This window comes from Pristiophorus japonicus, unplaced genomic scaffold, assembly GCF_044704955.1.
Source record: "Pristiophorus japonicus isolate sPriJap1 unplaced genomic scaffold, sPriJap1.hap1 HAP1_SCAFFOLD_776, whole genome shotgun sequence".
NCBI classification, from domain to species: Eukaryota; Metazoa; Chordata; class Chondrichthyes; family Pristiophoridae; genus Pristiophorus; species Pristiophorus japonicus.
The window spans coordinates 102392-130315 of NW_027254693.1; the positions used below are offsets into that span (position 1 = coordinate 102392).

General features: G+C 44.2%; 1 protein-coding gene across 1 annotated transcript; it reads right to left on the reverse strand.

Annotated features, from left to right (window-relative positions):
• Positions 1 to 1447: 1447 nt before the first annotated feature.
• LOC139256811 (zinc finger protein 22-like) lies at positions 1448 to 24784 on the reverse strand. The gene is made up of 2 exons (XM_070874317.1): positions 24527 to 24784; positions 1448 to 1711 (listed from the first exon to the last, which is right to left on the reverse strand). The coding sequence occupies exons 1-2, from the start codon at positions 24782 to 24784 to the stop codon at positions 1448 to 1450; spliced, it is 522 nt and encodes a 173-aa protein (XP_070730418.1).
• Between the last annotated feature and the right edge of the window lie 3140 nt (positions 24785 to 27924).

The following is a 27924-nucleotide window of genomic DNA, read 5'->3' on the forward strand; positions in this document are numbered from 1 at the left end:
TGCCTGGCCCACTGATTGTGTCAGACAGAGCCTGGAACCGTGACCTCACAGCACCACCGGCTGGGCAGCCGCAGGGTTCTAATGTCCGCCGTAATCTTTAACTCTCATCTGGTTAAGAGGAACAACTGGAAAAAAAGCACACACTTTGCTCTATATATGTGTGATTTGTGGGTGTATAAAGTTCATCATTTTTAATATTTGCAAGTGCATTCTGCAAAAATAAATGATTAACCTCACCAGTTATCTTTCACCATTTTATAACGTTTATTCAAAACGTAATTGCAGAGTGTTTAATAACATTACCATTTATTGATAACCCATTGTCTTGTGTGCTCTTGTTCAGAAAGTGACGTCACACTGACCATTCCTTTACCAAGGTGACCATGTCTGTCCACAGTATTCAGTGGGACAGGGGATTAAATCACACCGAGGATAATGAGCAGCCCCCCACCAGTCTCTGAGCTTTATTGTCCAGTGATCACCTCACCGTCACACAGAATCCCCTGATATACATCTGGAGTGTGTGATTATTGGTGCAAGTGATGGTAAAAATAAAACTACCTATGACTGGCATGGGGTTAATAAACCTGTAATTCTATGACTGAGTATTTCCCTCATTTGAAAAGAATGAAACACTTGTTACTTTCCGGAGAATTGTGCACTATTTCTGTTTCCACAGTCTTCTTTCTTTTGACTGTTCCCTTCACTGTTACCTCCTCAACCTCTTCTAACATTTGTGGGAATGGTCTAGTGCAGTAATAACTGGGGCCGGAAGGAGGAAGAAATGAGTTTTTGTGATAATAGAAACAATATTTGCCGCAATGACAACTTAAAGATGACATAGTCCTCTATGTGGTCCAACCAAGGTTCGATAAAGATTTAGCATAACTTCCCTACTTTTCAATTCTATTTTTTTTTCCTATGAATCAAAAGAAAATAGAAATTTAGATGCTTCATCAACCTCCCCCCATTCTTTAATCAATAGCAGCAGTCACCAAATGCTCCCATGACTGTGCCAATAACTTGACGTTACTCCCAGGTGGTGTCTCAGAGCAGCCACCCTCTTGCTCAAGTAAAATTGTTTTGCCGCATTTCCTGTACTACAACAGTGAATGCACTTCAAATGTACTTTGATGTTGTATTTCATTGGCTGTAAAGCACTTTGGAACATCCTGAGGTCATGTAAGGTGCTGCATAAGGGCAGGTCTTTGTTAAATGAAGGAGAAAAGTTCCAAAAAAGGAACAGTCGGTAACAGGATATCAATTAGTCTCCTCTTATATTGGAGAAATCTAGGAATCGACACACTGTGTTGGAACCAAAGCTGATTTATTTGTCAGATATCCAGAAAATGAAACTCCAGCCCAGTTACAGGGGAAACACAGCCCAATTGTCAGAATTAACACAATTCAGTCCCGATGTGATTCACAGCAGAATCCAAACCTGCAGTCACTTGTGAACTCGCTGGTGTTTCAGCAGGCTTGATGAACGAGCGAATCCTTTCCCACACACGGAGCAGGTGAATGGCCTCTCCCCAGTGTGAACTCGCTGGTGTTTCCTCAGATCACTTCTGCTTTTAAAGCTCTTCCCACAGTCAGAAAATTTAAATGGTCTACTGGTATGATCAACTTGGTGTGCAGTGAGGTTGGATGAACAAGTGAATCCCTTCCCACACTCAGAGCAGGTAAATGGCCTCCCCACAGTGTGGATACACTGTTGAGCCAGAGGGTGGGGTGAATTTGTGAATCCCTTCCCACACACAGAGCAGGTGAATGGCCTCTCGTCAGCATGAAAATGCAGGTGTCTCAGATGGTGAGATGATTTCATGAATCGTTTCCCTCACACAGAGCATATGAATGGTCTCCAGAGTGATCAGTGAGGTGAGATGAACAAGTAAATCTCTTCGCACACATGGAGTAGGTGAACGGCCTCTCCCCAGTGTGAACTCACTGGTGTATCAGCAGGGTGGATGGCCAATCGAATACTTTCCCACACATAGCACGTGTAGCGAGTTGGTCTTACCGCAGGTGAAGGGTCCACAGCCAGCTAGGGAATGGAAGACCAGCAGGAAGAGCAGTACAAGGAAGGTAGTGCAGGGGTCCCCTGCGGTCATCCCTCTGCAAAGCAGATACACCGCTTTGAGTACTGTTGAAGGGGATGACTCATCAGTGGAGGGCAGCAGCAGCCAAGTTCATAGCACTGTGGCTGGCTCTGCTGCACAGGAGGGCAGGAAAAAGAGTGGGAGAGCGATAGTGATAGGGGATTCAATGGTAAGGGGAATAGATAGGCATTTCTGCGGCCGCAACCGAGACTCCAGGATGGTATGTTGCCTCCCTGGTACAAGGGTCAAGGATGTCTCGGAGCGGGTGCAGGGCATTCTGAAAAGGGAGGGTGAACAGCCAGTTGTTGTGGTGCACATTGGTACCAACGATATAGGTAAAAAAAGGGATGAGGTCCTACGAGACGAATTTAAGGAGCTAGGAGCTAAATTAAAAACGAAGGAGCTCAAAAGTAGTAATCTCGGGATTTCTACCAGTGCCACGTGCTAGTCAGAGTAGGAATCGCAGGATAGTGCAGATGAATACGTGGCTTGAGCAGTGATGCAGCAGGGAGGGATTGAAATTCCTGGGGTATTGGAACCGGTTCTGGGGGAGGTGGGACCAGTAAAAACCAGACGGTCTGCACCTGGGCAGGACTGGAACCAAAGTCCGAGGGGGAGTGTTTGCTAGTGCTGTTGGGGAGGAGTTAAACTAATATGGCAGGGGGATGGGAACCAATGCAGGGAGACAGAGGAAAACAAAATGGAGACAGAAGCAAAAGACAGAAAGGAGATGAGTAAAAGTGGAGGGCAGAGAAACCCAAGGCAAAAAACAAAAAGGGCCATGGTACAGCAACATTCTAAAGGGTCAAAGTGTAATAAAAAGGCAAGCATGAAAGCTCAGTGCCTCAATGCGAGGAGTATTCAGAACCCAGGAGAGGGCTCTGAGCTCGTGAGAGTGGGTGAGAGCTCAGATGAACAGGACCCCAAGAAAGAATGCAAAAGGCAGGAGGCAACAGAGCAGAGTAGCACTGGGGTAAGTGTAAACCACAAGGTGATAGGAAGGGACAATATGTATGAATATGCAGGAGGAGTCAAAACTAAAAATCATGGTTTAAAAACTAATATTAAAACACTCTAGCTAAATGCACGCAGCATTCGAAATAAAGTAAATGAGTTGACGGCACAAATCATTACAAATGGGTATGATTTGGTGGCCATTACAGAAACGTGGTTGCTGGGGGGCCAAGACTGGGAATTAAACATACAGGGGTACCTGACAATTCGGAAAGATAGACGAGAAGGGAAAGGAGGTGGGGTAGCTCTGTTAATAAAGGATGATATCAGGGCAGTTGTGAGAGATGATCTTGGCTCTAATGAACAAAATGTTGAATCATTGTGGGTGGAGGTTAGAGATAGTAAGGGGAAAATGTCACTGGTGGGCGTAGTTTATAGGCCCCCAAATAATAACTTCACGGTGGGGCGGGCAATAATCAAGGGAATAATGGAGGCATGTCAAAAAGGAACGGCAGTAATCATGGGGGATTTTAACCTACATATCGATTGGTCAAATCAAATCGCACAGGGTCACCTTGAGGAGGAATTCATAGAATGCACATGGGATTATTTCTTAGAACAGTATGTTACAGAACCTACAAGGAAGCAAGCTATCTTAGATCTGGTCCTGTGGAATGAGACAGGAATAATAAACGATCTCCTGGTAAAAGATCCTCTCAGAATGGGTGATTACAGTGTGGTTGAATTTGTAATACAGATTGAGGGTGAGGAAGTAGTGTCTCAAACGAGCGTACTATGCTTAAACAAAGGGGACTACAGTGGGGTGAGGGCAGAGTTGGCTAAAGTAGACTGGAAACACAGTCTAAACGGTGGCACAATTGAGGAACAGTGGAGGACTTTTAAGGAGCTCTTTCATAGTGCTCAACAAAAATATATTCCAGTGAAAAAGAAGGGCGGTAAGAGAAGGGATAACCAGCCGTGGATAATCAAGGAAATAAAGGAGAGTATCAAATTAAAAACCAATGCATATAAGGTGGCCAAGGTTAGTGGGAAACTAGAAGATTGGGAAAATTTTAAATGATAGCAAAAAATGACTAAGAAAGCAATAAAGAAAGGAAAGATAGATTACGAAAGTAAAGTTGCGCAAAACATAAAAACAGATAGTAAAAGCTTTTACCGATATATAAAACAGAAAAGAGTGACTAAAGTAAATGTTGGTCCCTTAGAAGATGAGAAGGGGGATTTAATAATGGGAAATGTGGAAATGGCTGAGATCTTAAACAATTATTTTGCTTCGGTCTTCACAGTGGAAGACACAAAAACCATGCCAAAAATTGCTGGACACGGGAATGTGGGAAGGGAGGACCTTGAGATAATCACTATCACTAGGGGGGTAGTGCTGGACAGGCTAATGAGACTCAAGGTAGACAAGTCCCCTGGTCCGAATGAAATGCATCCCAGGGTATTAAAAGACATAGCCGAAGTTATAGCAGATGCATTCGTTATAATCTACCAAAATTCTCTGGACTCTGGGGAGGTACCAGTGGATTGGAAAGCAGCTAATGTAACGCCTCTGTTTAAAAAGGGGCAGACAAAAGGCAGGTCACTATAGGCCGGTTAGTTTAACATCTGTAGTGGGGAAAATGCTCAATTCTATCATTAAGGAAGAAATAGTGGGACATCTGGATAGGAATAGTGCAATCAAGCAGACGCAACATGGATTCATGAAGGGGAAATCATGTTCAACTAATTTACTGGAATTCTTTGAGGATATAACGAGCATGGTGGATAGAGGTGTACCGATGGATGTGGTGTATTTAGTTTTCCAAAAGGCATTCGATAAGGTGCCACACAAAAGGTTACTACAGAAGATAAAGGTACGCGGAGTCAGAGGAAATGTATTTGCATGGATCAAGAATTAGCTGGCCAACAGAAAGCAGAGAGTCGGGATAAATGGGTCCTTTTCCGGTTGGAAATCGGTGGTTAGTGGTGTGCCACAGGGATCGGTGCTGGGACCACAACTGTTTACAATATACATAGATGACCTGGAAGAGGGGACAGAGTTTAGTGTGACAAAATTTGCAGATGAGACAAAGATTAGTGGGAAAGCGGGTTGTGTAGAGTTCACAGAGAGGCTGCAAGGAGATTTGGATCGGTTAAGCGAATGGGCTAAGGTTTGGCAGATGGAATACAATGTCGGAAAATGTGAGGTCATCCACCTTGGAAAAAAAAACAGTAAAAGGGAATATTATTTGAATGGGGAGAAATTACAACATGCTGCGGTGCAGAGGGATCTGGGGGTCCTTGTGCATGAATCCCAAAAAGTTAGTTTGCAGGTGCAGCAGGTAATCAGGAAGGCGAATGGAATGTTGGCCTTCATTGCGAGAGGGATGGAATAAAAAAGCAGGGAAGTCCTGCTGCAACTGTGCAGGGTTTTTGTGAGGCCGCACCTGGAGTACTGCGTGCAGTTTTGGTCACCTTACTTAAGGAAGGATATACTGGCTTTGGAGGGGGTACAGAGACGATTCACTTGGCTGATTCCGGAGATGAGAGGGTTACCTTATGCTGATAGATTGAGTAGACTGGGTCTTCACTCATTGGAGTTCAGAAGGATGAGGGGTGATCTTATAGAAACATTTAAAATCATGAAAGGGATAGGCAAGATAGAGGCAGAGAGGTTGTTTCCACTGGTAGGGGAGACTAGAACTAGGGGGCACAGCCTGAAAATACGGGGGGGTCAATTTAAAACCGAGTTGAGAAGGAATTTCTTCTCCCCGAGGGTTGTGAATCTGTGGAATTCTCTGCCCAAGGAAGCAGTTGAGGCTAGCTCATTGAATGTATTCAAATCACAGATGGATAGATTTTTAACCAATAAGGGAATTAAGGATTACGGGGAGCAGGCGGGTAAGTGGAGCTTAGCCTGACATCAGTAGTGGGGAAAATGTTGGAATCAATCATTAAGGATGAAATAGCAGCACATTTGGAAAGCAGTGGCAGGATTGGACCAAGTCAGCATGGATTTATGAATGGGAAATCATGCTTGACGGATCTTCTGGAATTTTTTCAGGATGTAACTAACAGAGTGGACAAGGGAGAATCAGTGGATATGGTGTATTTGGACTTTCAAAAGGCTTTTGACAAGGTTTTGACAAGAGATTGGTGTGCAAAATCAAAGCACATGGTATTGGGTGTAATGTACTGACGTGGATAGAGAACTGATTGGCAGACAGGAAGCAGAGAGTCGGGATAAATGGGTCCTTTTCAGAATGGCAGGCAGTTACTAGTGGGGTGCCGCAGGGCACTTTACAATATACATTAACGATTTAGATGAAGGAATTGAGTGTAATATCTCCAAGTTTGCGGATTACACTAAACTAGGTGGCAGTGTGAGCTGTGAGGAGGACGCTAATAGGCTGCAAGGTGACTAGGACAGATTAGGTGAGTGGGCAAATGCATGGCAGATGCAGTATAATGTGGATAAATGTGAGGTCATCCATTTTGGGGGCAAAAACACGAAGGCAGAATATTATCTGGATGGCGGCAGATTAGGAAAAGGAGAGGTGCAACGAGACCTGGGTGTCATGGTACATCAGTCACTGAAAGTGGGTACGTGGGTACAGCAGGCGATGAAGAAGGCAAATGGTATGTTGGCCTTCATAGCTGGGGGATTTGAGTATAGGAGAAGGGGGGGTCTTACTGCGGTTGTGCACGGCTTTAGCGAGGCCTCACCTGGAATATTGTGTTCAGTTTTGGTCTCCTAATCTGAGGAAGGACGTTCTTGCTATTGAGGGAGTGCAGCGAAGGTTCACGAGACTGAATCCAGGGATGGCTGGGCTGTCACATGAGGAGTGACTGGATCAACTTGGCCTTTATTCACTGGAGTTTAGAAGGATGCGAGGGAATCTTATAGAAATCCCCTGGACAGATTAGATGCGAGAAGAATGTTCCCGATGTTGGGGAAGTCCAGAACCAGGGGACATAGTCTTAGGATAAGGAGTAGGCCATTTAGGACTGAGATGAGGAGAAACTTCTTCACTCAGAGAGTTGTTAACCTGTGGAATTCCCTGCCGCAGAGAGTTGTTGATGCCAGTTCATTGGATATATTCAAGAGGGAGTTAGTTATGGCCCTTACGGCTAAAGGGATCAAGGGTATGAAGAGAAAGCAGAAAAGGGGTACTGAGGTGAATGATCAGCCATGATCTTATGACTGGACAGTGTTTATGGCAGACATACGGTGCTCAGAATACCCCATTTCCCGGCGTTGACATTCATCACCTCGGTGAGGACATCATTTAACCCAAATATAAGAGAAAATCATCAGTTCCTCCCCCAGTATACATAACATAAGAATTAGGAACAGGAGTAGGCCATCTAGCCCCCCGAGCCTGCTCCGCCATTCAATAAGATCATGGCTGATCTGGCCATGGACTCAGCCCCACTTACCCGCCCTCTCCCCGTAACCCTTAATTCCCTTATTGGTTAAAAATCTATCTATCTGTGACTTGAATACATTCAATGAGCTAGCCTCAACTGCTTCCTTGGTCAGAGAATTCCACAGATTCACAACCCTCTGGGAGAAGAAATTCCTTCTCAACTCGGTTTTAAATTGGCTCCCCTGTATTGTGAGGCTGTGCCCCCTAGTTCTAGCCTCCCCTACCAGTGGAAACAACCTCTCTGCCTCTATCTTGTCTATCTCTTTCATGATTTTAAATGTTTCTATAAGATCACCCCTCATCCTTCTGAACTCCAACGAGTAAAGACCCAGTCTACTCAATCTATCATCATAAGGTAACTCCCTCATCTCCGGAATCAGCTGAGTGAATCGACTCTGTACCCCCTCCAAAGCTAGTATATCCTTCCTTAAGTAAGGTGACCGAAACTGCACGCAGTACTCCAGGTGCGGCCTCACCAATACCCTGTACAGTTGCAGCAGGACCTCCCTGCTTTTGTACTCCATCCCTCTCGCAATGAAGGCCAACATTCCATTCGCCTTCCAGATTACCTGCTGCACCTGCAAACTAACTTTTTGGGATTCATGGACAAGGAAGAGGTGGGCACCGGAGGGACTGGAGTGCATCATCACGCCCGGCAACCAAATTTTAATTTGATTTTACGTTTTAAAGTTAATTTGTTTTAATTGCCGGTGCTTTTAGTGTCCCCTTCCCTTTTATAGGGGGCACTGGGGAAAAATTGTGATTTTAGTGCCCAAAAAAAAAACCAAAAAAAAGAAAAACACAAAAAAAAAAAAAAGGGGGGAAAAAAAGGGCCTTGGAAATGTCTGGAGTGTCACCCAGGTCGGGTGGCACTCTTTAATGTTTTATGTTTTCGCAGGTAAACTCAAAAGAGTTTCATGGACAAGGACACCCAGGTCCCTCTGCATCTCAGCATGTTGTAATTTCTCTCCATTCAAATAATATTCCCTTTTACTGCTTTTTTTCCCAATGTGGATGACCTCACACTTTCCGACATTGCATTCCATCTGCCAAACCTTCGCCCATTCGCTTAACCTATCCAAATCTCTTTGCAGCCTCTCTGTGTCCTCTACACAACCCACTTTCCCACTAATCTTAGTGTCATCTGCAAATTTTGTTACACTACACTCTGTCCCCTCTTCCAGGTCATCTATGTATATTGTAAACAGTTGTGGTCCCAGCACCGATCCCTGTGGCACACCACTAACCACCGATTTCCAACCCGAAAAGGACCCATTTATCCCGACTCTGTGCTTTCTGTTCGCCAGCCAATTCTCTATCCATGCTAATACATTTCCTCTGACTCCGTGTACCTCTATCTTCTGCAGTAACCTTTTGTGTGGCACCTTATCGAATGCCTTTTGGAAATCTAAATACACCACATCCATCGGTACACCTCTATCCACCATGCTCGTTATATCCTCAAAGAATTCTAGTAAATTAGTTAAACATGATTTCCCCTTCATGAATCCATGCTGCGTCTGCTTGATTGCACTATTCCTATCTAGATGTCCCGCTATTTCTTCCTAAATGATAGTTTCAAGCATTTTCCCCAATACAGTTGTTAAACTAACCGGCCTATAGTTACCTGCATTTTGTCTGCCCCCTTTTTTAAACAGAGGCGTTACATTAGCTGCTTTCCAATCCACTGGTATCTCCCCAGAGTCCAGAGAATTTTGGTAGATTATAACGAATGCATCTGCTATAACTTCCGCCATCGCTTTTAATACCCTGGGATGCATTTCATCAGGACCAGGGGACTTGTCTACCTTCAGTCCCATTAGCCTGTCCAGCACTACCCCCCTAGTGATAGTGATTGTCTCAAGGTCCTCCCTTCCCACATTCCTGTGACCAGCAATTTTTGGCATGGTTTTTGTGTCTTCCACTGTGAAGACCGAAGCAAAATAATTGTTTAAGGTCTCAGCCATTTCCACATTTCCCATTATTAAATCCCCCTTCTCATCTTCTGAGGGACCAACATTTACTTTAGTCACTCTTTTCCGTTTTATATATCTGTAAAAGCTTTTACTATCTGTTTTTATGTTTTGCGCAAGTTTACCTTCGAAATCTATCTTTCCTTTCTTTATTGCTTTTTTAGTCATTCTTTGCTGTTGTTTAAAATTTTCCCAATCCTCTAGTTTCCCACTAACCTTGGCCACCTTATACGCATTGGTTTTTGATTTGATACTCTCCTTTATTTCCTTGGTTATCCACGGCTGGTTATCCCTTCTCTTACCGCCCTTCTTTTTCACTGGAATATATTTTTGTTGAGTACTATGAAAGAGCTCCTTAAAATTCCTCCACTGTTCCTCAATTGTGCCACCGTTTAGTTTGTGTTTCCAGTCTACTTTAGCCAACTCTGCCCTCAACCCACTGTAGTCCCCTTTGTTTAAGGATAGTACGCTCGTTTCTGACACAACTTCCTCACCCTCAATCTGTATTACAAATTCAACCATACTGTGATCACTCATTCCGAGAGGATCTTTGACTCGGAGATCGTTTATTTTTCCTGTCTCATTACACAGGACCAGATCTAAGATAGCTTGCTCCCTTGTAGGTTCTGTTATATACTGTTCTCAGAAACAATCCCGTATGCATTCTATGAATTCCTCCCCCGTGCGATTTGAGTTGACCAATCGTTATGTCGGTTAAAATCCCCCATGACTACTGCCGTTCCTTTTTCACATGCCTCCATTATTCCCTTGATTATTACAGATGCGGAGGGACAGTGAGTGTCCCGAACATTGTTGTACAGTGTGCTGGATAGTTCACCCCTGGGTCTGAGCCTTTTGGTGATGATTTAAACTTAACCGAGAAAGAGTCAGCACCTTCAGGACAGGGAGAACAGTCAACTTAAAAGATAAATGTTGGGATGTCTGCACAGGGTGGAGGGATTTACAGCTTTGGGGGAAAAAGAGAGGAAAGAATGTTCTCTCTTGAATAGAAACTAGAATGATCTTTTCTGAATTTATATACTGTACTTAGTGATGAGTTTTGTAAACTCCTTTTACAGGGTATTAGAAGAGGAGGATTTGCAGACGGGAAACTCAAACCCAACATCACGTCAAGATCTCACAGAATCATTCAATATATCTGAACCTGAATATCATCGGAGTTGAATGTTGAAGGAGAAATCTTTTAACCAGTTACACAGCCTGAAATACATCGCACCATTCATAGCGGGGAGAAACTGTACACGTGTTCTGTGTGCAGGAGAAACTTCAACTGATCATCTAACCTGGAGAGACACCAGGACACCCGCACCATGGAGATACCGTGAAAATGTGGGGATGAGATAGGATTTAATTACCCATCTCTGCTGGAAACTCATTGATGCAGTCACACCGGGGAGAAGCCGTTCACCTGCCCTGTGTGTGAGAAGGGATTCACTCAGTTATCTGGCCTACTGGCACACCAGCAAGTTCACACTGGGAGAGGCCGTTCAGTTGCTCAGTGTGCGGGAAGGGATTTGCTCAGTTATCTGGCCTACTGGCACACCAGCGAGTTCACACTGGGGAGAGGCCGTTCACTTGCTCAGTGTGCGGGAAGGGATTTGCTCAGTTATCTGGCCTACTGGCACCCCAGCGAGTTCACACCAGGGAGAAGCCATTCACCTGCTCTGAGTGTGTGAAGGTATTCACTCAGTCATCCAACCTGCTGAAACACCAGCGCGTTCACAAGTAACTGCAGGGGTTAGATTCTGCTGTTATTGCTGCTGTTAATCACATCCCGACTGAATCATATTCATTCTGACAGTTTGGGTTTGTTTCTGATGTTAACAACCCTATAACTGGGCTGGACTTTAATATTCTGGATATATTGCTGATGGTGTTCTCGGGGCTGCAGTGTCCATTTAAGATCTGCTATCTGTGATCTTTCCCCTTAATTTAGTTTTAGTCAGAAATTAGTTTAAAATAAAATTATGAACTTTTAATTCAATCCTAAATTGATATTTGGTGCAAAATCTAGAATTCACAGTCTGAAAGTCTTCACTGATTAACATCTCCAATTAGAAAGTGCTGATTAATCTTTGCTGACAATTCTTACTGACTTGCACATTACACACCGTGGACCCTCCAGTATCCACCAGAAAGGTGGGAATTGGTGGGGAATCAAGAGCCCCAAATGTTGCTCCTCCATCTGGTACAGCAATTCCCTCGGCACGGGAATGGGGACAAGTCTAGACCAAGTAACGGCTGAGTTTAATCTTTCCGGGCCTGTGGGGTTGGTTTATATCAGACAGAAGGAGATTGGTGTCAGTGACTGTGGGGTGGGTTTATATCAGACAGGAGGTGATTGGTGTCAGTGACTGGCGTGGGTTTATATCAGACAGGAGGGGATTGGTGTCAGTGACTGTGGGGTGGGTTTATATCAGACAGGAGGGGATTGGTGTCAGTGACTGTGGGGTGGGTTTATATCAGACAGGAGGTGATTGGTGTCAGTGACTGGCGTGGGTTTATATCAGACAGGAGGGGATTGGTGTCAGTGACTGTGGGGTGGGTTTATATCAGACAGGAGGGGATTGGTGTCAGTGACTGGCGTGGGTTTATATCAGACAGGAGGGGATTGGTGTCAGTGACTGTGGGGTGGGTTTATATCAGACAGGAGCGGATTGGTGTCAGTGACTGTGGGGTGGGTTTATATCAGACAGGAGGGGATTGGTGTCAGTGACTGGCGTGGGTTTATATCAGACAGGAGGAGATTGGTGTCAGTGACTGTGGGGTGGGTTTATATCAGACAGGAGGGGATTGGTGTCAGTGACTGTGTTAATTCCTGGATTCTTTTACTTCAATCTGGTTCAGTAAAATTACTGAGTCGAATACCTCTTGTGCTTTGAACAAAGCAGTCTTTATTACCGGCCAGTAAGACCTATCAGACAGAAGATATACTCTCTGGATAGAGCGTACACACTCCCTACGGATAGGTGAAGTTACATCGTAAAGCGTTAACAGTTATACAGTTTTGAAATCAGATAACAAAATACAAATGGATTGACAGTCTAACTCAGCCACTCATTAGTCAATCTATATGAGATGTTCTTCTTGAAAGCTCAAGTATTGCCTCCAAATGTTTCAATCTAATGGTGTGACTATTTACTGAGACCTTGCAATTCTGCAGATGTATTTCATGTTACAATTATATATTATTGGCAGGATTAGTGACTTGAAACCTTGAGACAGACTGTTAGCTATGCTGATGTTGCACTATTTGCAATCTGACATTCTCCCAGCTATTCTTCCATGGCTTATACATTTTCATATATCCCGTTTACTTTACTGTCCTTAATTCCATATATTCCGTTCAGATATCCACATCCCCCCTTTTATCATTCTATGATAACATTTAGGATCATTCTATGAGTATTGCATTGTTGAGTAGTTCTCTAGTTTGTTGGATCATAACCCGGGAACCCTTGACCACAAGAGGGTCTGCTAACCTTGTCCTTACTTTACAGCAGAGGTTAAGGCAACCGACAATCAAACAGCAGGTAATTATTATGAGGAGAACAATTGCCCCATGTATTAGATAGGATCTCCAAGATCCACCCAGAAACCAATCAAACCTGCTAAGTTCTTTTGCTGGTGTGGATAACTTTTTCACCTCCCTCCTTATGTGATCGGCAAGGTGGGTTATGTTTCCTGAACTATCAGGAATGTAAGTGCAACATTCAGATCCTATCAGGGCACACGTTCCCCCTTTCTCAGCTAACAGGTAATCGAGGGCCATTCGGTTTTGTAATGCTACGGTCCTTATCGCTACCATTTCAGCTGTGATGCCCTCCAGAGCCTCAGCAGTGCGGTTAGCTACCTGTTCCAATATCGTTTCTTTGAATCCATCTAACAGTCTCAGTTAGGGTCAGGGGAACGGTGCGCAAAGGAATTCCCCCTTTAGAATGTATAGGGATATGTGAACACACCCAGCATCTAGTGAAGTGCCCTTTTTCCGCATAAACGTAAGACATATACAAAAAGGTGTTTACATGGAGCCTTTGTCTTCCTTCCCGTGCACCAAAACTGTCATATATCAACACTATTATGCAGACAGTAGCATACAGACACAGTCTCATCTTATAAATAGTCCAATTATTTAGCTGATAAAAAGAGTTCTGTTTTCACATTTCCCTTCAGGTCTCTGTCAGTGTATTTGGCTGTCTGACAGGTAAGATTTCAAACTGATCCTCCTTCAACTGCCTTGTTCAGCTATAGGGAGGAGGAGATCTGGAACAGAAACAGGAATTAGACTAACCAGCAAAATTTGTTTAAATGGTGATGAGCTTGCAGTGGTGCAGGTAAACCCAGGCACTTTTCCCCTCAACCTTGGCTGCAGTGGGAGTAGTGAGTGACACCTAAAAAGGCCCCTCCTATTGTGGCTCTAATCCCTTCCGAATCCATACTTCCCTGGTACCACGAGGGACAATTCGGGTAAAACTGGGAGGTCGAGGTGAGCATCTTGAACCTGGTTGTGAACTAGTCGCAGAGCCTGAGTCAGAGAAAGAACATAGGTGGTCATCAGTCTAGCTGAGATCTCATATCTAGGAACAATTTCCCTCATTAACACCTTAACAACAGTCTGAGTCTTATTGTCCAGGTTAGGGTAGGCTTCAATCCATCTGCTAAACACATCTACTATTACTAACACATATCTGTAACACTGAACTTTTTGCAACTCAATGTAGTTCAACTGAAATGTCTCAAAGGGACCTTCGGGTAGGGGCGTTTTACCCCAATCACAGGGGACTCCCTTCCCTGGAATATGTTGCTGGCCAACCAGGCAACGACTACTGATGTTCTGGGTGAGCGCCTGGAGTTTAGGGTGCCACCAAGTAGCCAAAAGTATATCACTTGTTGCCCTTGCTCCACAATGAGTAGCAAAATGCAGACATTCTATAACCCATGAGGCCAACTCGTCAGACATGCAAGTCTGTTCCGCGGGAGTGGTCCAGAGTTTAGAAACATTGTCATAAGTACATGCATAATATTTCCACAACAGTTTATCTTTTTCAGGAGCGTCCCCCTGTGCTTTTATAACATCTTGGATGGTTGGCATTGGTTTTTCCGAGGCTAACTTATCCTTCGCAGGATTTTTAGTCTGACTCATAATTTTGGGCACTACCATCTGTTGGTCACGAGAGGCCTGTTTGGCCTCTTGGTCAGGACAACGATTCCCTATATCAACCAGAGAATTTCCGGTAGGTTGGGCGGTACATTTGACAATGGCAATGCGTTTGGGGAACATGAGGGCTTGCAACAAATCAGATACTAGCTGTTTGAGATATCTCATTCCCCTGTGAGGTTAGGAATCCCCTATTTTTCCATAATTGTCCGAAATCATGCGCCACCCCAAAGGCATACCTAGAGTCGGTATAGATATTGACTTTGAGATCTTTGGCCAAGATACAGGCTTGGGTGAGGGCGAATAGTTCAGCTTGTTGAGCAGAATAGGCGGTTTCAAAGCAGCAGATTCCAAGACCTGATTCTCCTGGTTTACTATGGCATATCCTGAGATTCGTGTATCTTCTGGATTAATAGAAGTACTTCCGTGAACAAACATAAACAATCATGACTGGGTTCTTCCTCATCTTGGGGTGGCTCAGTAAGAAAACAGTCTGGATCTTCCATTGGTACATCAACTAAATCTTCCCTGACTGATGTGGCCTCTTAAATTAAAGATAAGCAATCATGACTGGGTTCTTCCTCATCTTGGGGTGGCTCAGTAAGGAAACAGGCCGGATTAATTGCAGTACAGTGCCGAAAAGTCAGTTTAGGATTGCCTGTGATTTCAGTGGGTTCTGTCGGATAGAGGGCCAGTCCACATTGCCCTGCACTGGGATCTCAATTAATGGGAGTATAACCCACTTGGGAGGGGTTCTCTGCCCACACATGAGGATCCACATAATCAGATATGTCCGAGCCAGTATGATGCCGTAGAGTTGTTAATACTTTCTCGGGGTCCCCATTAAATTGGACTGTTCGGCCATGTTTTACAATTTGCACATCCCGGCTGGTAGGGTCAGCCTCATCTATGGCCTTACGTACCATAACTCCCAAATCTTTAGCATGGTGAGGGGCTAATACTTCACGAGCAATATGCGGTGCCATTGTTAGGTGCTGTTTCCACAGATTCTTATCCACTTCCACAAAATCTGCCTCTCTTTCCAGTCCAGTCACTCTAGCCCTTAATAGAATTCCCTTCATTTCCCCTTCGTGATCCTGATAAAAGTTCTGCAGGTCCTGATTCTTTCCACTGGGATCGTATGCTAGGGTCATGTGATAGGGTGCCTGCGGCAGGTCCAGAGACCACCACTGAGGGGTTCTAGTGGTATAATACTGCCGCTTAAGGGTTTCCTGTTTTACAATAATCCCATTATCTCCACACTCCAAATGCAACTGGAATTTGCAAAGGAGGTCTCTAGCCATCAAGTTACAGTCCAGATTGGTTGTGATAACAACTCGATGTTCCACCGATTCTTCCTGGTAACCCATTTTAACCGGTTCTGACACTGGGAATGTCGAGATTTGTCCCAGGAATCCTGAAAGTTCCTGTGTTTCAGTAGAAGCAGGGAGTTTAAGCTTGGATTGTACAGAAGACATGAAGGCTCCCGTATCTATCAAAAAGGGTTGCCATTCATTCAGAATTTTTAACGATATCATTGGTTCGTCGTCCGGGGAGGATCCCTGTACAATCAAGCTGTGTAGTCAATCGGGGGACAATTGACCAAAGGGGTTGTTCTGGGAGAAGTTAGTGTAAGATCCTCCTCTCCCCCCTTGCCCCCCTCCTCTTCCTTTTCCATGCTGACGGTAGGGGCAATTTTTATTCCAATGTCCTTCCTGCCCACAATTAAAACAGTCAATTCCTCTTACCCAGTCCCGGCCTCTTCCCATACCATGCCGGGGACAATAGGGAGGTTTATTAGCAGGGCTCGGGCCGTTTGGTTGTTTAGTATAACCGTATCCTTGCTTATCCATCCAATCCTGTATGCAACACTGCGGTTCTATTGATCCTTCCTCCCGAGATGGCTCTTCCTTTCTAGTCACGTATTCAGTCTTGACCCGGGTTGGGGGCGCACCTCCCCCCTCCCCTTTCTTTTTCTGCCAATAATATCTAACTGCCCTTTCCATCTGTCCGGATAGCATGAGCAATCAAATAGTTGTTTGAAGATCACAGACATCTATAGAGAGATGGTCTGCAGCTTGTTGTGCATCAGGGTTTGGCATTGGTCTGACAGGGAATTGGTGTCGGGACTTTGGGATCTTGGAAATCATTTCTAGGCCAGTGGATGTTTCAGAGCTGTCTGACTGCTTGACAGTTCTGCGTCTCGATCGGCAGGGGTGTTTGCTATGTCTTTCACAACTTGGACTGGTAGGTTGACTAGAAGATTTACGGGACTGTTTGTGATGTTGAGATATAGTTCTGCCCTTTCGAGTGCGAGATCTGGTCCTTTCGGCTGTATTGCTTGTAAACTGGGGATCCGAATCGCTATCAGAGGATGAGGAGTCAGTTTGGGTTTGTTGCTTTGGTGATATGTGGTTGTTCCTAACTCTTTTTACCGGAGTGTTAGGTGGAGGGTGTTGGGAAGAGGACTGGAGCAAGAGGCCAGGGGGTGCGGGAGGCGCCGTTGGGCGCTGAGTCAGTGGCCAGTCATCAATTTCATCATCAGCCTCGGTTAACACAAAGCCAGCCATTTTAACTTGTAGTTGATCAATACCTTTCTCAGAGGTCCCAGAGGATCTCTTAGCAAGTTTCTCGTGCGCACATTCTCTTTTTTTTTAAAGACGTCTACAGTTTTAACATGTGTTCCCTCTGTCAATGCAAGTCCTAATTTAATAGCATTTGTTTGCCAACTCAATAGAAGTGATGCATCTTTTAATTTCTGACAATAATGTCGCCAGGTTGCAATTAAATTTTTTTATCCCCTTTTCCTCGTCCCCTTCTCCAAATTAATCCCTGTGCTTTTTTTTTTACCTCTATGCTTCTAGTGTCACTTAGAGGCCACTGGTCATCCCCTAATAATTTGTTCAGGGCTCCTGATAATTTTCTAAAGTCTTCAGCTCTTTCAGGGAATTCCTCACATAGCTTTTGTAGCGGATTATCCGCATCCGTGGTTTTATCTAACTGATTACCCATTTTCACACTGCCCCTCGTATTACTGTGTCGCTACGCGTTCGTGTCGTCGTGCAATTTAAACAAACTTACAAATAGACACAGACTTTACAGAACTAACACGGACTTTAACTAACTCCAAATAACCAAACTTTACTAATGCTAACACTTACCCGCATCGCCGCACGGTCCGCGTCGCCGCGCGATCTCAATACTAAACTACCACGTCGCCTCGCAGTTCACGTCGCCGCGCAATCCGCGTTGCCTCGCAGTTCACGTCGCCGCGCAATCCGCGTCGACCCGTGGCTCGCGTCGCCGCGCGAATTAAGATACTTTAACTTTAAAAGGTAAACAAGGACTTCTAACACTTACCCGCATCGCCGCACGGTCCGCATCGCCGCACGATCTTAAAACCTTACTTAAAACTCTAAACACTTTAAAACTTACAGACTTACTGCCATTAGCACTGACTTTCGCGATTCGCGTTGCTGCGCCTCTGCGTCACCACGCGTCGGCGTCACTGCGCGTTTACGTCACCGCGCGTTCGCTTCACTGCGCGTTTACGTCACTGCGCGTTCGCTTCACTGCGCGTTGACGTCACTGCGCGTTCGCTTCACTGCGCGTTTACGTCACTGCGCGTTCGCTTCACTGCGCGTTTACGTCACTGCGCGTTCGCTTCACTGCGCGTTTACGTCACTGCGCGTTCGCTTCGGCCCTTCTCTCGGCCGCGCGTTCGCGTCGGCCCTACCTTCCGAGTTGCTGTGGGGTTTTTTTTTTAATTCAATCAGAGCCTAGACGGGCCAAGTGATATACAAGGTCCCTTCGTCGTACCTGAGTTGAACACCTATCCTCTATTTAAATCCCCATTTTATTCCCTGTGAGCCTAATTTTCTAATTTTGATTTCTTATGAGCCTCAATTAATTTCTTTCAGCCTCCAAATTTCCCTATCCTTTCACGTTACTGCACAGTTTAAATTCAATCAGTCAATGAAAGCCCTAATTTAATGGAGTTTTTCTGCCAACTGGACAGGAGTGATTTTATATTTTTCATAATTTAAAATCTCAGAACATTTTTTTTCTTTCAGCACCTATTTAGTACGTTACTTTTTTTTTATAACTAGAGAGAAGTCTGGCACGTAGGCTGTGGACTGCTTTTCGTTATCTCAATTGTTCCAGCCTCAAGGTCGTGTTATTTAATATAATTTTTTTTAAATCCTTTTGAATCCCTCTCAGTTGTTTTGCTGTGCCTTCTCTGAATGTTTTCTTTCAACAAGTTTTTCTTTTTTTTTTAAACCACCGGGACCATGTAATTTTTTTTCTTTTTAACAAATCTATCCTTTGGGCATTTCCTGGCTCCGCAACTTATCATCCGAATATACGTAATTCAATAAGGTTCACACTCTTAAACTTCCCACATACAGGACAACACTACGAAGGGTTAAAACAAACTTTCATTCTGTTTGAGATAAAACAAACCACAACTCCCCGGCTTTTTTTTTTACAGTAAAAGTCACAGAAGCATTTCTCATTTAAACAGACATTCATAAGAGTCTCTTTTCTTTCCTATTAATTTTTTTTTTTTTTTTTGGATCCATGATTGATCATCTATCCCTATCTAGCTCTAACTATCTTTCCAAGTCGCCGCTTGGTTTGCGTCATCGCGCAATTTCCCTATCTCTATCCCTATTCTAAGTTTGAAAGGTATTCACCAGATTGTCTTGGATCTCGTTCAGACACTACCTGAGAACCAGCGAGTGGCTAAACTTTCCTCAGACTTTTGAAACCGGGGGAAACTGGAGCAGTATTGAAATCATACTCACTCCAGTGGCCATTTTCCCCTCGTCTCGTCCAAGGCTAGTCTGGCTCTTAATTCGCAAGTTTTCGGCAGTCGTCCGTTGAGATCCCACTTCTGACACCAAATGTTAATTCCTGGATTCTTTTACTTCAATCTGGTTCAGTAAAATTACTGAGTCGAATACCTCTTGTGCTTTGAACAAAGCAGTCTTTATTACCGGCCAGTAAGACCTATCAGACAGAAGATATACTCTCTGGATAGAGCGTACACACTCCCTACGGATAGGTGAAGTTACATCGTAAAGCGTTAACAGTTATACAGTTTTGAAATCAGATAACAAAATACAAATGGATTGACAGTCTAACTCAGCCACTCATTAGTCAATCTATATGAGATGTTCTTCTTGAAAGCTCAAGTATTGCCTCCAAATGTTTCAATCTAATGGTGTGACTATTTACTGAGACCTTGCAATTCTGCAGATGTATTTCATGTTACAATTATATATTATTGGCAGGATTAGTGACTTGAAACCTTGAGACAGACTGTTAGCTATGCTGATGTTGCACTATTTGCAATCTGACATTCTCCCAGCTATTCTTCCATGGCTTATACATTTTCATATATCCCGTTTACTTTACTGTCCTTAATTCCATATATTCCGTTCAGATATCCACAACTGTGGGGTGGGTTTATATCAGACAGAAGGGGATTGGTGTCAGTGACTGTGGGGTGGGTTTATATCAGACAGGAGGAGATTGGTGTCAGTGACTGTGGGGTGGGTTTATATCAGACAGGAGGGGATTGGTGTCAGTGACTGGTGTTGGTTTCTATCAGACAAGATAAACTAATGACATTAGGAAAAGATATATAATTTTTATATCTAATGTTATTCCTATGTTTAAGAAGGGAGACACAATAACTGCAGTAAACCACAGACTAGCTTAATACAGTCAGCATGGATTACAAAAGGGAAGGCCATGCTTGACCAACCTCAGTGAATTCTTTGAAGAGGAAACAGAAACGGTAATATACTTGGATTTTCAAAAGACTTTCGATAAGATACCACACAGTGGACTCATGACTAAAGTCAGAGCATGTGCCCCTGGTTGTTGACCCCTCTTCTAAGGGAAATAGGTCCTTCCTAGCCACTCTATCTGGACCCCTCATAATTTTATACAGTTAAATCTCTCTTCAGCTGCCTCTGTTCCACAGAAAACAACTCCAGCCTATCCAATCTTTCCTCATAGCTAAAATTCCCTAGTCCAGGCAACATCCTTGTAAATCTCCTCTGTACCCTGTCTAGTGCAATCACATCGTTCCTGTAATGTGGTGACCAGAACTGCTTGCAGTACTCTAGTTGTGATCTAACTAGTGCTTTATACAGTTCAAGCATAACCTCCCCACTCTTATATTCTGTGGCTAATAAAGGCAAGAATTCCGTATGCCGCCTTAACCATCTTATCTACTTGGCCTGCTACCTTCAGGGATCTGTGCACTCCAAGGTCCCTTTGTTCCTCTACACTGCTCAGTGTCCAACCATTTAAAGTGTATTCCCTTGCCTTGTTAGCCCTCCCCAAATGCATTACCTCACACTTCTCCAGATTGAATTCCATTTGCCACTGTTCTGCCCACCTGACCAGTCCATTGATATCTTCCTGCAGTCTGCAGCTTTCTTCCTCGTCATTAACCACAAGCCCAATTTTTGTATTGTCTGCAAACTTTTTAATAATGCCCCCCTACGTCCAAGTCTAAATCATTGATGTATACCACAAACAGCAAGAGACCCAGTACTGAGCCCTGTGGAACCCCACAGGAAACAGCCTTCCAATCACAAAAACTCCAGTCGACCATTACCCTTTGCTTCCTGTCCATGAGCCAATTTTGGATCCAACGTGTCACCTTCACTTGGATCCCAGGCCGTTTACTTTTCTGACCAGTCTGCCATGTGGGAACTTGTCAAAGGCCTTGGCCAAGGGCAGGGGAGTGGGACTTGCTGAGGTGCTCTTGCAGAGAGCTGGCACAGGCTCAACAGGCCGCATAGCCCTCTTCCGTGCTGTAACCATTCTCTGATTCTATGGTAAGATCCTTGTAGACTACATCAAATGCGCGCATCGACATTCCTTGTTACCTCCTTAAAACATTCAATCAAGTTAGACACGACCTTCCCATAACAAATCCATGCTGACTGTTCTTGATTAATCGATGCCTTTCTAAATGACAATTAATACTGTTCCTCAGAAATTCTTCCATCAATTTTCCCACCACCGAGGTTCGGCTGACTGGCCTGTAATTACTCGGTCTCTCCGTTTCTCCCTTTTTAAATAACAGTACAACGTGAGCAGTCCTCGGCACCACACCTGTAGCCAGAGAGGATTGAAAATGATGGTTAGAACCTCTGCTATTTCCTCCCTTGCTTCTCTTAACTGCTTGGGATACACTTCATCCGGGCCTGGGGATTTATCCACTTTCAAAAGATGCTGCCCTTCATACTATCTCTCTCACTATATTTATCTCATCTGATATTTCACACTCCTGCTTAACTACAATGTCTGCATCGATCCTCTCTTTTGTGAAGACAGACGGAATATATTCATTAAGAACCATTCCCACGTCTTCCGTCTTCACATTCCACAACCTTCCTTTTTGGTCTCCTACTCTTTCTTTAGTTATTCTCTTGCTCTTAATGTATTCATAAAACATCTTTGGGTTTTCCTTGATTTTACTTGCCAATATTTTTTCATGCTCTCCTAATTTCCTTTTTAGTTTCACCCCTGCACTTTCTATACTCGTCGAGGGTTTCTGCAATATTGAGCTCTCGGTATCTGACATAAGCTTCCCTTTTTTGCCTTATCAAAACCTTTATGCCCCTTGATATGCAGGGGACTCTAGATTTGGGTGTCCCACCCTTTTTGTTTGTGGGAACATATTTGGTCTGAACCCTCAGGATCTCCTCCTTGAATGCCTCCCACTGCTCTGACACTTTAAGAAGTTGTTTCCAGTCCACTTTTGCTAAATCACATCTCAGCTGATTAAAATTGGCCTTTCCCCCGATCGAGAACTTTTAATCCTTGTCTACCTTTGTCCTTTTCCATAACTACCCCAAATGTAACTGAATTATGATCACTAGCACCACAATACTCTCTCCACCTGCCCAGCTTCATCCCCTAAAACTAAATCTCTCACTTGTTGGGCTTGCTCGGTACTGGCTAAAAAAGTTCTCCTGAATGCATTTTAAGAATTCTGCTCCCGCTATACCATTTACACTGATTCCATCCCAGTTAATGCTAGGGTAGTTGAAATGCTCTACTATTATTGCCCTATTTTATTTAACCTTCTCAGAAATATGCCTACATATTTGCTTGTCTATCTCCCTCTGTCTCTTTGGGGGTCCCAGCAATGTAACTACCCCTTTACATGATGTTTGGTTTGTACTTCCTGTCTACAAATGCTCCACTTCTAAAACCCTGTGGTAAGTTTAGAAAGGAGGAGAACAGGGAAAATGTTGCCTCATGTCCCCCTTTCCCAGTCCAGGGGCAGTGAAGTTGATTTTCAGGCCCCAGCTGCTGCACAGGTTGGTTGAAAGTATCAACAGTAATGGTGGCTGCAATACCCACAAGCCCCTGTGCTCCAGCCGCCATGCTAAGTTGTCGCTGACAACACAAATGTGCCATTATCGATGGAACTTTCTCGGTGCCGCACATGCTCACCTTCACATGGTCCATCTCTGACTCTTCCCTTCCCTTCCTCGACTTCTCTGTCTCCATTTCTGGGACAGGCTATCGACAAACATCCACTAGAAGCCCACTGACTCCCACAGCTACCTGGACCACACTTCCTCCCACCCCGCTTCCTGAAAGAACTCCATTCCATACGAGTGTTTCCGATGTTTTCCTTTTTCCTCAACCGAGGATTCCCTCGACCGTGTCCATTCTATTTCCCACACCTCTGCTCTCACCCCCTTCCCCTCCCTCTCAGAACTATGACAGGATTCAACTTGTCCTCACCTTTCACCCCACCAGCCTCCACATTCAACAGATCATCCTCTGCCATTTCTGCCACCTCCAGCGTGATCCCACCACCAATCACATCTTCCCCTCCCCTCTCAGCATTCTGAAGGGACCGCTCCCTCTGCAACACTCTGGTCCATTCCACAATCACCCCCAACACCCCCTCCCCTTCCCACGGCACCTTCCCGTGCAAGCACAGCAGATGCAACACCTGCCCTTTTACCTCCTCCCTTCTCACTATCCAGGGCCCCAAACACTCCTTCCAGGTGAAACAGTGATTTTCTTGTACTTTTTGCAATTTAGTATTCTGTATTCATGATCACGATGCATCGGATTATATCGGGTATACGGCACAGAAACAGGCCATTCAACCCCAGCAGACCATACCGCCGTTTATGCTCCACTCCCATCTTTCCTCATCTAAATCTATCAGCATAACCCTCTATTCCCTTCTCCCCCATATACTTGTCTAGCTTCCCCTTAAATGCATCTGTATTATTTGTTTCAACCACTCCCTGTGGCAGTGAGTTCCACATTCTCACCACTCTCTGGGTAAAGGATTTTCTTCTGAATTTCCTAATGGATTTCCTGGTGACTATCTTATATTGATGGCCTCTAGTTATGCTCTTCCCAACAAGTGGAAACATTCTCTCTCTATCCACATATGAAAAATATTCATAATTTTAAAGACCTTTATTAAGTCACCCCTCAGCCTTCTTTTTTTCAAGAGAAAAGAGACCCAGCCTGTCCATCCTTTCCTGATGTGTATACCCTCGCATTTCTGGTATCATCCTTTTAAATCTTCTCTGCACCCTCTCCTGTGCCTCTATATCCTTTCTATAATATGGCGGCCAGAATTGTACGCAATACTGTGTGTGGTTTAACCAAGGTTCGATACAAGTTTAACATAATTTCCCTATTTTTCAATTCTATACCTCCAGTAATAAACCTGTGTGCTTTGTTTGCATTTCTATGGCCTTGCTAACCTGTGTTGCAACTTTTAGTAATTTGTGTACTTGTTCTCCGAGATCCCTTTGTTCTCCAACCCCGTCCTTCCCACACCCTTCAAGAAATAAATGACTTCCCTATTCTTCCTACCAAAATATAATACAGGTACAACGTCTGAAGTCTGGCCACCTCGGGACTGAATCCGTGCCGGTTTTTGTGTTTTGCCGGATTTCGGACCTCGCTGTTGGCGCTCCTCGATGGCCGCCGATTCATGCCACCTGCGGCCCCCTGGCACTGTGTTTTTTTACCGGTTTCCTTGCCCTTGCCGCCCGATGTTGCCATCTTGGCCGCCTCAAAAAGGCCGTTTTTTGGACAATTACGGTTTTCAGAATTCAGGATTCGGGACATTGTACCTGTACCTCACATTTATCCATGCTAAACTTCATTTGCCAAATTCTGCAAGTTTAGTAATGTCCTGTAATTTGTTGCAGTCCTCCTATCTCCCCCAATTTGGTGTCATCCGCAGATTTGGAAATTGTGTTCTTGGTTTCAAATATAAATTGTTATTGTAAATTGTGAGAATCGTAAAAAGTGGTCCCAGCATTGATCCTTGTGGGACACCACTACCACATTCTGCCACTGTGAATAGCTACCCTTTACCCCTACTCTCTGCTTTCTGTCTTGAAGCCAGATAGCTATCCATTCTGCTGCTTGTCCCCTGACTCTGCATTCTCTGACCTTGTTCATCAGTCTATTATGGTGTACAAAATCTCGATAAATTACATCAACTACATTACCATTGTCTACTCTCTTACCTCTTCAAAAAATTCAATGTTGGTCAAGCAAGATTTCCCTTTTGAAATCCATGCTGACTATTCATTATTATATTTTTAGAAACATAGACATAGAAAACATAGAAAAATAGGTGCAGGAGTAGGCCGTTCGTCCCTTCGAGCCTGCACCACCATTCAATCAGATCATGGCTGATCATTCACCTCAGTACCCCTTTCCTGCTTTCTCTCCATACCCCTTAATCTCTTTAGCCATAAGGGCCATATCTAACTCCCTCCTGAATATATCCAATAAACTGGCATCAACAACTCTCTGCGGTAGGGAATTCCACAGGTTAACAACTCTCTGAGTGAAGAAGTTTCTCCTCATCTCAGTCCTAAATGGCTTACCCCTTATCCTTAGACTGTGTCCCCTGGTTCTGGACTTCCCCAACATTGGGAACATTTTTCCTGCATCTAACCTGTCCAGTCCCATCAGAATGTTTTATGTTTCTATGAGATTCCCTCTCATCCTTCTAAACTCAAGTGAATACAGGCCCAGACAATCCAGTCTCTCCTCGTATGTCAGTCCTGCCATCCCGGGAATCAGTCTGGTGAACCTTCGCTGCACTCACTCTATAGCAAGAACGTACTTCCTCGGGTTAGGAGACCAAAACTGAACACAATATTCCAGGTGAGGCCTCACCAAGGCCCTGTACAACTACAGTAACACCTCCCTGCTCCTATACTCAAATCCCCTAGCTATGAAGGCCAACATACCATTTGCTGCCTTCTTCACTGCCTGCTGTACCTGCATGCCAACTTTCTTCTATTTTTTTCCTTTAGCAGGGATGATATTATTTTTCCTACCACCGATGTTAAGCTGCTGGTCTATAATTATCTGGACATGTTCTGTCCCCTTTCTTAAATATAGGTATTACCTTAGCTATCCGCCAGTCCTCTGGCACTACATCTTTTTCTAACGAATTACTAAACATGTACAGTAAAGCCTTTTCTATCTGTTCCCTAGATTATTTTTGAATGCCTGGGTGCAATCCATCCGGACCAGGGGTTTTGTCCTCTTTGAGCTTGATTAGTTTCTTTAATATATCCCCTTTTTAAATTTAAATGCACTTATCTAATTTCTAATCTCATCATTCAATATCATGTCCACCTGTTCTATCTCCCTGGTAAATACTGAAGCAAAATAATGATTTAATATTTCTGCCATCTCTCCACCGTTACCTATGTATTACCCTGTCTATCCCTGAATGGCCCTATTCCCATCCCAGCCTTCCTTATTTTATTGATGTGCCTGTAAAATATTTTACTATTTTGTTATTTATCTGGCTCTGATTTGTCCCCATTTTTGAAAATGGGAACTACGTGAGCTACCTTCCAATCTGAGGCAACAATCCCTGACTCTATTGAGCTGTTGACGATACGGGCAAGGGGCTAACTCCTGGAGGCCCCACTCCCTGAGCCTACAACCTTCAGCTGGGTCAGTGGTGGAGTTCCACAGCGGGAGTGATCCCAGAGTAACTGTCAGGATCGCACCCCCGTGGATGTCCCGGGTCGTGTAGTTTTAGTTATCCTTGTGTCTAACACACACACACACATCAATAAAAGAGGGAATTCCTGGAAACACGCTGCAGGTCCTTCTTTATCTGGAGATCACTTGTCTGTTGTATAATTGTACCAGCAGTTATCAGGCTCCTGTGAACTCCTCCGTCTGCTATTTCAATGCAGACTTTAACCAATTTATTTTAAACGGATTTATTTAAATGTGTTAAAGCCTGCCTTAAAATGGTAGATTTAGGATTGTCACACAAATACTTTAAATCTTCATAGAATAATTACCAGTCATTTTTATACTGGAAACATAAACCTGCCGTTCCACTTTCAGTCAGGATCAGATCGCAGATTTACACCAATCTCTGATTGGACAGCACATTCCCAGCATTCACCATTGTTTTTCTCCACTCTCAACACTGTTGTAAAGGAGCCTTCTGTTCCGTGCCCAGGAACTCTGAATCATGGGAGAGAGCGGCTGGGACACATTTCTTACACACCTCAAGATTAACCCGCACGGCGACTTTGCTGTCAGTGAAGAGAGATGAGAAAGACCAAAGTGCCGTTTGGCCCTCTCAGTGTGACCCTGAAGGACTGTGTCCTGGCTGAAGGTCTGTTCCCGCCGTACGATCCTCCCCGCAGATTGTCCTTTCTGAGCTCCAGCCAGGTGATGCTAAACACTCAAGTGGGAAAGACAAAAATCCACAGCACTGTGTTAAAAGCAAAGCTGATCTATTTGACTTCGATCCAAAATATCCTGGTCACCTACTCATCATCTTCTTCTTTAGTATAGTAGTAGCAAAGCAAATCAAATGTCAATATCTAAGTTGAATATCCAGGCCAAAGCTTCCTGTGTATCAGCGTGGATATCTTGTAGGCTGTCTGTGAATTTTCTCTGATGGCAGTGGAAAGGATAGAGAGGAGCAAATTTGCAGGGAAATTACAGAGAGGTGCAAGAACTATAGAGTAGTGATAACAGGGACTTAAATTATCCTAATATAGACTGGGATAGTAATAATGTAAAGGGGGAAGAATTTCAAAAGTGTGTTCAGGTGAACTTTCTTGATTAGTATGTTTCTGGCCCAATGAGGAAGGAGGCATTGCTGGATCTGGTCCTGGAGAATGAGGAGGGTCAGTTGGAGCATGTTTCACTAGAGGAACATTTAGGGAACAGTGATCATAGTATCCTAATGTTTAGGTTAGCTA

What these genes read in the sequence shown, in the direction of transcription:
- LOC139256811 (XM_070874317.1), bottom strand. Translation starts at nt 24,784, where the DNA reads ATGTCCCGAATCCTGAATTCTGAAAACCGTAATTGTCCAAAAAACGGC. An exon ending in TGTACCTGTATTATATTTTG is followed by an intron (nt 1,712 to 24,526) that starts GTAGGAAGAATA and finishes CTGGCTCAACAG; the next exon opens with TGTATCCACACTGTGGGGAG.